General features: G+C 43.6%; 1 protein-coding gene across 7 annotated transcripts in view; it reads right to left on the bottom strand.

Moving 5' to 3' along the window:
* Window positions 1-2,604: 2,604 nt before the first annotated feature.
* NFYA (nuclear transcription factor Y subunit alpha) overlaps window positions 2,605-11,745 on the bottom strand; it is a 29,486-nt gene continuing 20,345 nt past the window's right edge. For 5 of the 7 annotated variants that reach the window (XM_066243038.1, XM_066242876.1, XM_066243121.1 and 2 more), the window contains 4 exons: window positions 10,734-10,900; window positions 9,487-9,660; window positions 8,247-8,348; window positions 2,605-5,168 (listed from right to left, as the gene is read on the bottom strand). In XM_066243038.1, coding sequence (XP_066099135.1) covers window positions 5,115-5,168; window positions 8,247-8,348; window positions 9,487-9,660; window positions 10,734-10,900 — 497 coding nt within the window. In that variant the 3' untranslated portion in view covers window positions 2,605-5,114. The remainder of the gene's footprint in view (window positions 5,169-8,246; window positions 8,349-9,486; window positions 9,661-10,733; window positions 10,901-11,745) is intronic. The other 2 variants (XM_066243200.1, XM_066243330.1) reach the window with 1 other exon arrangement.

The raw sequence follows: 11,745 nt of genomic DNA, 5'->3' as shown, positions 1-11,745 counted from the left end.
ATCAACTGCCTCACGCAGTATGTACAAAAGAGAATCCAAGCCATAAAGCTTGTAGTACTAAGGGCACACTATCAGCGTGCCAACACATACTAGGGAGGACCCCTGACCCAATTAGCTTATAGCTACAGCTAAAGTAGAAAATTCTCATGAGCCCCAGCCTTATACCATTCTCCCCACTGATGAAGAATCAAGAGTTTGATTTATGCCCCAAAGAGATGGGGGAATGTTAGATCCAGGGAGTGCTGATATGTTGGGGCTGCCAAGAGTGTAACTATTGAAGGAACAGGGAGTGCTGATAGAGCCCCTGTGATGCCGAGAACAAAGAGTTCAGCAACATCCTGCATTTTATGAGTCAGAGACCCTTATCAGAAGTTTATGTTTGAAATTCTCCACTGAGCAATACCCCCCCCATAACTGCGCACGATCTCCCTAGCCAATAGCTAACAGTCACATCAGCTTCTGTATACTGCTTGCTCATCCTAGATAGCCACCCTATAAAAAGGAGCCATTTTAGAAGCTCGGGGCTGCAGTGTTCCCCTGTAGGGGTTATCTGCAGTCCCTGCGCAGGTTTGGGGGCTGCAGTGTTCCCCTGTGGGGGTTGCCTGCAGTCCCTGCGCAGGTTTGGGGGGCTGCAGTGTTCCCCTGTGGGGGTTGCCTGCAGTCCCTGCGCAGGTTTGCGGGGCTGCAGTGCTCCCTTGCGTGGGTTGCCTTAAGTCCCTGCGCAGGTCTGCAATAAAACTTATAAAATTTACTTTGTGTCTGCTGTGGCCTATCTCGCTGGATGTAACAATATCCATGCCACATACACTCCATAGGTATTTGTGAAATGAATGACTCTCAAAGTAGCTGCTAGTTTTCTCCTAGAACAAAGGCGGGAGCTTAAAAGACTTACTGGAAAATACTCAGTATTGGGAGAAACTTGGATTCAAAGTCTGCAGCGTGGCGCCGGAAAGGTCCTTTCCCTTTTATGGGTCCCAACTGCACCATTGCTGAAGAGAACGCAAGGGCTAAGCAAGCTACATCATTCCTAAAGGCGTCCTCCTGCTCTGAAAGCGGCCTCGAGTTTCCTGGGCCGGCGGCCTGCAGTGGTACCGCACCCTCGCTCGCCCCGGGGCCAGGGCGGTAAACGCCGCGGCCTCCAGGAGCTGAGGCCCAGCGGCCGCCCTTCCGCGGAGCGGAGAGCAATGCGTCTCCCGTCGCCCTCGCCCGTCACGTGGACGCCAAGGAGGCCGCCCTGGGACATGGCCAGCTCCGGTTCTATTCCCAGGGGCTTCCAGAACAGCAGGTCGGGAAGCAGCGCCGCCAACCAGGCTTCCACAGGGCCAAACACACGGCTCCCCGAGTCCCTAGTCGCCATGTGGGTTCTTCGCCGCGCTCCCAGAAACAAGGTACTTCCGTGTAGCAGCCAATCCACATCGATAGCCCTGGCGGGGGCCCTCCCACAAGCCAATCAGTGTGGGCTTCCTTAGGGCAGCGCTGAACGAAAGCGGCTGGGAGCCCGCCTCCCTGCTTCCGGCCGTCATCGCCCTTGCTCTGGTCTCCTGGGCCTGGGCAGGGAAGTGCAGTGTTTATAACAGCGCTGTGCGAGTTTTTTCCCTCTGAAAAGCGAATAGTGAAGGTGCTTATATGACAAAATACTTCATCTGAGATAGGTATGACAGGGTGTTCTCTGCATCATATGACAGGTAGAAATAGGTCATCTCTGAACTTCTAAGGACAAGTTCTGTTGGCATTTTGCTAAAGCAAACTCAGGATGCTTTTTAAATTTAACACCATTAGATTAAGGCTATTTTACTGTTAGTCCATTTCAATTGTTAGGGTAGAGTTTCTTCTATATCTGTTGTCTCTCATGGGAGGGCTCGCTGTGACTGTTTTTTTTCTAATTCCTGGTTCTGACTTTTGTATAATGGCACACTGTAGGTTGCCAGTCTGTTGCTTAAGATTCCCGGAGAACACAAAGCAGTACCAGGATAAGCACGTTGTGGATTTTTAACAATCAGAAAGTATTTTTTTTTTTCCGCATAAATTCAAAATGAATCCCTTTCCTTCATCAAGGAAATACTGTAGGCCCTCTAAGAAAGAGATTCAGCCCTGGCCAAGTAGCTCCGCTGGTTGGAGCATCATCCAGATTCCATCCAGTTAGGGTGCATACGAGAATCAGCCAATGAATGAAGGGATAGGTAGAAAAAATAATTGATGTTTCTCTCTAAAAAGCCATTAAAAAAATAAAAGTAAAATAAATTAACAATTTCACCTTAACTATATCTATGGTTTACAACGATTAATAAATGCCATTTTGGTGGGCTCATTTTACTCAAGGAATCACTTCTTTGCATTTTGATGAACACTTCCAGAAGTAAAACCAAATATATGATCAGTCCACAGGTGACAGAAAATATCTCATCAGCAGAGAGGGCGGCCAGAAGGGAAGGAAAAGAGATTAAGCACAGAGAGAGCTGAGTCCTGGGCACTCCCAAGTCTGACACTGCACACAGAGCTCACGTCTGTCTGCAGAGAGCACAATTTCAACACTATAAGCGACCTAGAACCCGGGGGATGCAGACTCAAAATTCAAGTCACTTTTTAGTATTTTTATAAATTTATTTTAAAAAATAACAATTGCAATGACATCAATGATCAAATCACCTGTACTCCCATCCTGCTGAAGGGAGTCCCAAAGGGAAATCAAGACATTATTATCAGGCACCCAATAGCTAGAAAATGTTCTTGGTCCAGTGGTCTAGACACTGACATGTTCAATGTACCAGTATAATTAAAATATATACATTTACAGTTATCCTGCAAACAAAACAAAACAAAAAACAAAAAACCTCAAGAAGTGAAATAACTATGTATTAAACCACTCACTCACTCGCCCATTCACACTTTTTGCATCTAGAAGTCATCACTACAGGCAACAAATAAAAAATCCAAACCTCAGCCCCCCCACTTTGTGGGTTATTATGGTCTGCTAAAATGACCATAATAAAAGGGCTATGCGTTAGCTGAAATGCAATGACAAAATGCAATGCAATGACAACTGAAGCATTTCATTTCAAACAAAACTCAAATGCATGAAAAAATAATTCTGCAACAATGAAGCTGGTATTACTATGTACAAACTTATAGACACAAATAAATAGCATTTTAGAATTGCTGTTGGCTTAAGTACTAGAAATTAGGTCTGAGGAATTACATTCTGAACTCTGCATCTTAAAGGCTCCTAAGCAAACCAAGGGATATAAATTCCTCATTGTTTTTAGTAATCATCTGAAAATTTTAGGGCTTACTGGATCAAGTTAACATCTGAAACCCACGAAAAGAGCCAGAAATTCTAGTGATCCTACCAAAGAATAAGCACCCCTCCCCAACTCTCCCATCCAATCTGGAAGCCAGATGATTTGATTCCAGGAACTAGGAAGATACTTCACTTCCTGCTTCCTTTGCATAGCTCTACCTCTCTATTCCTACCATTACCATGATTTCCCTTTGTGGTCTTTTCTTTAGGGAGTTAAATATCTTTTCTTACTAGAATGGGTAAAATAAAAAAGGAGCCATTCTTGGTATTTAAGTCAAAACACAAATGTTCCTCCAAAGAACTAAGTTGTTCCTTCTTTGTTTTCAGAGTGGACAGATAGATAACTCTTCTGAAATACAATCTTACTTCTACCAGGGCTCAATATCTAGGGAAAAAAATGAGGCACAACCCATTCTGGGAACTGTGGCCCAATTCCTTACACTTCAGGCACCTCGCATCCAGTCTGGAATTTGTCTCCAGAATGTGGTGCAATGGGAAACCCTTCGTGCACGAGGCCTTGGAGAAAGGGGGGAACAGAGGGAGACTGGCACCGAAGAGGCAGCTGCCGCGGGAAGACCGAGAATGTCCATTTTCTGGGGCCAGCACAAAGTGCTGCGGGAGTGAAGCCGACATCCGCCTCAAGCTCTGGCAGGTAAGCTGGAGAACGTCCAGGACTGCTTGACTGAACAGTGCTTTCCAGAAACTGTCAAGGACCGAATCTCAGATTTCTCCCTTTCCACTCTTGTTAAAAGGTTCTAGTGTAAATGTAAATATTCTCTTCATCTTAATGATCCATCCCAGACGTCCATCTGCTGAAGAATCATGCTATATGACCACGCATGGGCATATAAACCACTCTCTCTGCTAGATGGAAACACACACACACATCCTTCCTGTTTTCCAAATGTGTCACCAGGCCTATGGTCGAAAATCTTGTTTGCCTCTCTGTTTAGGAGTTACTATAAATGTCCTTAGCACATCAGCACAAAAGTTGCTGGACTGTTTTGTTCTCTACCTAGGAAAGAAAGTTTCAAGGTCCAATACCTTCTAAATAGTCTTGAAAGTAGCCATAGCAAGAACTACGGTCCAGAAGATCTGTCAACAGATGGACAAGCAGACCACAACTGGTCAAAGCTAAAAAAAGATGAAGCAATTATTTTTAGTGCTTGATTCTTTTATCCAATCTATTCCCAGAATTAGCTTTTACTTGGCTGGAGTCCAAAAACACCACCCTATAATCTGGGTAGACAGAGATTCTTATTATTACCACAGATTAGATGAATGTATCTCAAAGAATTTATTATCTTCATATTACAAAATGGCAATTCCTTGCCTGGAAGTCATTTCTGAATACAAAGTGTCCATTCACTTAGCCTGAGATCCCTCACCGGAGGGATGGATGATGCTTCGATTCCATGGGAAGGAGTGGGCTGCAGCTTCCCTGATTGCAGTTGAGCTTGAGAAGGTTGTTTTCCCTGCTGAGATAGCTGGCTGGCTTCTCCAGTTGACGGAAGGGCTGCGTATGGTACTGCTGGGCTAGCATGAGTCCTTTGCATCATCCTGATCCATGAATGTCAATGTCATCAACAGTCTAAAATAGGTCCTGACTGAAAGGGTGAGACAAAGGCTTGCAACTTCAATTTGCCAGACACTGCTGCAATTTTAATACTGAGCCACTTATTAAAAATTAAGTGGGTTTCTGTCCTGTAGAAAAGGACAGAATGTGATCATGAGTGTCCCACTGGAATAATCGGTCAATTTCCTGGAACAGTGGCGAAGAACATGACCTCGATCGGCTCCATCATGTGGCCTGGGGTTAGGACACTCGGATGATCTGTGTCATTGCTTCTTCATCTGCTTGGTTTGGATCCTAGAGACCAAGAAAGCATGATAATAATTAAAGTCCTTTGCAAAAGCAGCAGGAACTTGTAGCTCTCACCACTTTATCACCATGGACACAGATACAACTTTGCCAAGAAAACCAAAGGCCTCCCATGCCAGTCTGCATATATTAAATTGCAGCTCCATTAGGAAACAAGAGACAATAAACCTTGCTCTTAAGAGGATTAAAAATCTGGCTGGCACTCCATTAATGAACACCCCAGATTGATAGTACACCTGTGTTGCGCTCTACCCTTAATGTTAAAGAGTCCTTAGAGGTGGCTAAGTAAAAGACCAAGAGAAGCCATGTCATGCTGTATTTTGTGTCATTGTTTTCAGATCATATTTAAATGCTGAGCACTTAGCAGAGTTAAGTGACTGAAATTTATTTATTCTAATGCACTCACTTTCTTAAAAGGTTATAATGTGACCTAACCTAAAGGTTACAGGTAAACCATATGCCCAGATGGGTAAATTATCTTGGATGAGAGCCAGGAGCCCAGCAAGGACTAACTCCGAAATCTCCTGGTGTCCATTTAATATTCTCTCCACTAAACTCCGCCTATTGCTTCTCATTTAAAACCTGCAGTGTCAAGGCTAGGATTGTCTGTGGGAGTTTTTTATGCAACACAGCACAATAACTGCCTTCAGTTCTTCCACACCAAGGCTCTGAAGCCTCAATTGGCATGATGCAAGGATGAGCTGATAGATTTCTGAAGGTGGTAGGACTGGAGCTTGGTCTTGATCAATGAGTGAGAATGATAAGAGCATTTATTTACTGAGCTCTCATCATGCACTAGGCACACCACGCACAGGCTAAGTAGGTGCCTAATGTAACTCACTGCATGAAATCCAACATTCCTGCTAAGTAGCAGCAGCACCCTACTTTACAGGTACAGAAGCTGAGGCTGAAAGAGGACAGGTAACTTGGCTGAGGTCATACTGTAGGCACAGAGAATTAGGAGGGCTCCCTGCACAACGTGCACAGGCGGCATTTCTACATACAGACCCTGGGTGAGAGAGGAATGAGAAAGGAGCAGCTCTCAGACTACAGGTAGGAATGAACAGCGTGAAAGGCATCAGTGCCCGTGTGTGGGGACGCTGAGGAACCCCAGCATGACTGCTGAGGCGTCATGAGGAAAAGTTGCTCAGAGGTAAACGGAAATAGTATGAGAGCTGATGCAGGAAGAAATGAGAAACTAGCATGCACCCTTGAGCAGGGGCCTGACATAATTATAAAAGCACTATCTTATAAAGACCAATTTGGCAACAGTGAATGTAGGATGTGATGGTCATACAGAACCAAGTATCAGTAATTCAACAAACATTCACTGAGTGCTTGTTTTGGACAGGGCATTATGCTAAGAGCAAAACAATCTTCTACTCTTTACAGAGTTGATAGTGAAGAAGACAACCACAAACAATCACACAAATAAAAATTCACTTATTACACTAAAAAGAAGATGTGGAGGGGGAGATAAGAAGGACAGATACGTGATGACGGAAAATGATTTGACTTTGGGTGATGGGTACATGACACAATCAACAGTGCAAATGCTATGGTAGATGTTCACCTGAAACGTTTGTACTATTACTGATCAATGTCACCCCATTAAATTTAAAAGAATAAGAAAAAAAATAGAAAGAAAGGGAAGATGTGGGGAAATAATGGAGTAAGAGAGACCTCCTCCGGAGAGAGTGGACTAGGAACAGCCTATCAGATTTAAAACAAGACCTAAAGGATAAGGAGGACAGTCATGCAAAAAGATGGGGAGGGAAAGGCTTTGTGGATCGGCTATTTTAAAGACAAAGGTGCAATGTCGAGGGCCGACCAATGAACAGTATAGCAAGAGCAGCAAGACCAGGGAGCAGGAGGAAATGAAGCCAGAGGCAGGCAGGAGCTAGACCATGTAGGGGCGTGTCGGCCAAGGCATGCACTTTGAATTTTAGTCTTAAGTGCAAATGGGAAAGAGTGGGGACAGAAGGATTGAGCAAGATGGTGATGTGATAAGATATTTATTTATTTAATTTTTAAAAATTTATTCATTTTAGAGAGGAGAGAGAGGAGGGAAGGAGAGAGAGAGAGAGAGAGAGAGAGAGAGAGGAAGGGGGAGGAGCAGGAAGCATCAACTCCCATATGTGCCTTGACCAGACAAGTGCAGGTTTCGAACCAGCGACCTCAGCATTTCAGGTTGACGCTTTATCCACTGCACCACCACAGGTCAGGCAAGATAGATATTTAAAAAAAGATCATACTAAGATGTGGATAAAGGACCACAGGGGGGCACAGGAATGGGGAAGGGAGCCAATAGGCCGCTGTTATGTTAATAGAACCAAAATACAAAGGGTTAGACTAAGCTGACGGCAGCTGGGAGGGAATAAAGTAAAACTGATTCGGATTATATTTTATTTTATTTTATTTTTTTTAAAAGCTTAGTTTATTTATTTATTTATTCATTTTAGAGAGGAGAGGGAGAGACAGAGAGAGAGAGGAGAGACAGAGAGAAGGGGGGAGGAGCTGGAAGCATCAACTCCCATATGTGCCTTGACCAGGCAAGCCCAGGGTTTCGAACCAGCAACCTCAGCATTTCTAGATCGACGCTCTATCCACTGCGCCACCACAGGTCAGGCCCGGATTATATTTTAGAGGTAAAATCAAGAGCTGGATGATTCTAACTTCAGTAACTGGGTGGATGGACATGTCTTTTGGTTAGATGAGTGGCTGAGGTATTAAAAAAAAAAATCAAGAGTTCTATTTTAGATATATTAACTCCACAATGCCAATAAACCAGTGGCTTTAGATCTAAGAACCAGTATAATACAGCAGCTACAGTATAAGTTCTGGAATTACACTGCCTGGGTTTGAATTTCAGCTGTACCATTTCATTGAGTATTTTACCTTAGGCAAACCACTGAACCTCTAAACCGCAGTCAACTGTAAAATGGAAATGTAATTCTTACCTCATGACGCTCGAGGCTGATGTACATTCAGTGAAAGGGGGAAAAAAAGCTTATAGAAAAGACAAACTGCTAAGAAGAATGAAAGGTGTAATGTAAGTCTTCTTACCTGCATATGAGGACTATCTTTTTCCTTTGGAGAGAAGAAGCGGCCCCCCTCCCCTCGCTTCCGTGCCATGGCATGGCGGTGCCGAGACTCATGCAGGTATTTCTAAAACAAGAGAAACAAAACTCCTCAACTACTAGCTGGAACCAGCGATCTCATGCACAAATTCCAACTTGAATAGTTTGGAAAAGCAGTGATCAAAGCCACCAGGGGTAATTATGACTTTAAGTTATAGAGAAAGCTTTTGAAAAAACAAAAGATAGCAGCTGACCATATAGAGCATAAGGATGTGAATGCTAAATGAATGTAATAAATAAAAAAAGACTCCGCAAAGGTCTCTCTCCTTTGCTTTAGTAACAGACAATCTTAGTTGGGCAAATGGCTGCTCAAAGACTACTTCCTAGCCATATTTGCAGTTAGGTGTGGCCATGGAATTAAATATTGGCTAATAAGATGTATAGAACTTCTTGAAAATTTCCTTGAAAGAAAGCTGACCTTTTTGTTCCATTTGCTCCTAGGCAGGAGTCCAAGCAGCCACCTTGGACTACGAACAGCATACTAAAAATACCAGAATAAGGAGGAGAATGGGTTTTGAGGACTGTGGAAATGTCCTACCAGCCCAGAACAATTTCTCTCTAAACTTCTTTTATATAACAAAAACAACTGTTTTAGCCAGTACTATTTTTTTTTGTTTTTTGTAGTTGCAGCTGCATATAGCAGTAGCAAATGCGAACTTTTATAAAAGTTAATAGCTAGTTTGCCCTGGCCGGTTGGCTCAGCAGTAGAGCGTTGGCCTGGCGTGCGGGGGACCCAGGTTCGATTCCTGGCCAGGGCACATGGGAGAAGCACCCATTTGCTTCTCTATCCCCCACCCCCTCCTTCCTCTCTGTCTCTCTCTTCCCCTCCCGCAGCCGAGGCTCCATTGGAGCAAAGATGGCCCGGGCTCTGGGGATGGCTCCTTGGCCTCTGCCCCAGGTGCTAGAGTGGCTCTGGTCGCGGCAAAGCGACGCCCCGGAGGGGCAGAGCATCGCCCCTGGTGGGCGTGCCGGGTGGATCCCGGTCGGGCGCATGCGGGAGTCTGTCTGACTGTCTCTCCCCGTTTCCAGCTTCAGAAAAAAAAAAAGAAAAAAAAAAAAGTTAATAGCTATTTTGAAAGGTACTCAAGGAAACAAACCGTATGAAAGGTAAATTCCCAAAGCAGACCCTGGTACTCTTCCTACACCCTTCCCAATGTTGCACACACCCTTCTCTCCTTTGGAATCTTCCCTTCCGCCTCCAGTTTGGCGCGGGCTTGCCTCCTCTTAAGTATGCGGTGGTACTGTTTGGCGTTCACATACAGAGGCTCTTCTTCCAGCATCTCCGCCCCAGGTAGAGGGATTCTTTGGATAGCAGGCACAGAGCCAGCACCAGGCACCATCTGTGTGAAGACAAAACCAGTTCGTTAAATGGTGACATTAAGTATGGACATAGGAAAAAGAGTTTCTTAATCTATTTTCTTCTGAGTGCTACCAAGAGTAGCTTTTACAGGGCTGAAAATTCTGTTAAATGCCTTTCAAACAAACATTACAGATGAGTCTGTCACAGGAGGCCCAAGAGCCACACTAAGAAATGACATAATCTGTCCAAATTCTTGTCCACACACAGGTCCATTTTCTAGGAATGTCTGCTGCCATCTACTGGTCCAGAACAGTAATCATAAGCCAGTAAAACAGTACAAAGAAAATGAGGTACAAATTTACCAAGTGCTACTGAATCCCTACAGTTATAAAGCTGACTTAGTTAATTTACGATATAATTCCATCCTAATTTTTCTAAACAATCAAAAACAAAACACTGTACTAAATATCTGAGGAAAAAAAGTCTCCATTGCCTCAGTCCCTTTCCAACTGCAACAACTTTAAATGTCTGTACTGTTTCTTCTGGTAGTTTCTTACCTCTGTGTAGCTTCTACTACTCAATTCTTTCCTTCCTCATTTCAGATACTATGTACTAATATCCTTCTTTAACGTATGAAGATTTAGCTTTCACACATCCACCCAACTCTCCTTCCTTATCTTCCCAATGTATGCAGAGCACACATCTTTTTGGTTTCTTTGATTATAATCTTTCCAATTTTTAGATATTTCTTGTTCTATCAATTAGGGACAAGATATTTTCCAATTGCCACAGATTAATAGTCTAATTCTCCCTTCATTATCTGAATTCTGAGTAAGAGCACATAAAAGCAGATGTTTGTATCTGTCTATATCTATATCTCCCGTGCTGAAAATAGTGCCTAGCACATAGTAAGTCCTCCAAATTATGGTTCGCTGTAATTTTTATTGTAAAAGTAGATCTCTGTAAGTGCTCTGAGGATCAATCTCAATTTCAAGAGATCAACATTATAAACAGGCTTTATGAAAGATATCACATTGCAAATTCAAAGACAAGAGATATATAAAAAAATAAATTACAGATGACAACAGTGAGCTGAAGAATCAATATTCTTACCATCACCATCCCTCCCGAATTGACCACATTGCCTGCCACCGGTAGTGTCACAGTGACAGTCCCTTGTCCACTGCTGGTTGTATTGGTGTTGGCGCCTGTCTGAACAATCTGTGCTCCTGCCAAACTGGCTGCTGGGATGGTGATCATGCCTGAAACAGGGACTGTAACTTTAAGAAAATAAAACATAAAACAAAAAAACAGATACACAGAAGGAAGGGAACACAGTTAGTCCCTCTTCTATCTGGCACGTACTTGTTCACCCTGGAAAAACAAACTCAATAGCACAAGGAGAAAAAAAAAGCAGTCACTCCCTATCTGCCCAGTTCACTATATTAAACCCATGTGATCACAATCTTTGGAATTCTATCAGCGGTCTGGGTTCCAGCTCTGAATGAATCTATCCTTGACGTGAATACTGTCCTGGGTATTACAGTAATAGTTTCCAATGGTGAGACAGTTTGGAGGCCGCCCCTTTGATGGGCCAGTCTGACTATAGCTATACCCATGGTTTCATACATATGAACTATCTGCTGCAGGATGGGGAGTTTATAAACTTCTAGTAGTTCATCTTAAACTGACAATGAATCAGCCAGCTGCAGGTCTAAAACTTAAAATTCAATCAAGCATTTTAAGTTCCCAAACTACCACCAGCAGCACCCGAGGAGGCTGTGTGCACCCTCTCCGAGCTCCTGCCCATGCTTAGCCCAGTTCAGGCCCTCTCCTGGGTCATGAGAACACACTGTTACAGTACTCACTGCATCTTGTGTATTGCTGAGTTTCAATCACAAGTCAAACCGTTGGTCATGGAATCTGAGATATCCTTTTTAGACTTAACTATCGGACAAATCTTCCAAAAGTTCTTAAGTTCAGTTTGAGCTATCTCCTCCTCTCTGAAGTACAGCCTCCTCTCAAGGCCTGTATCATCTCTCTTCTTCGTGCATCGTCTATTCCTGGAACATACCCCTTTGAGGGCTCTGTGGTGTATTTCTGTTTGCGTGTAAGCCTCCCTTAT

The sequence above is a fragment of the Saccopteryx bilineata genome, chromosome 1 (genome assembly GCF_036850765.1).
Source record: "Saccopteryx bilineata isolate mSacBil1 chromosome 1, mSacBil1_pri_phased_curated, whole genome shotgun sequence".
Classification (NCBI taxonomy): Eukaryota; Metazoa; Chordata; class Mammalia; order Chiroptera; family Emballonuridae; genus Saccopteryx; species Saccopteryx bilineata.
Note: the sequence above shows the minus strand (reverse complement) of the source record. Positions and strands in the feature narration are given on the sequence as shown.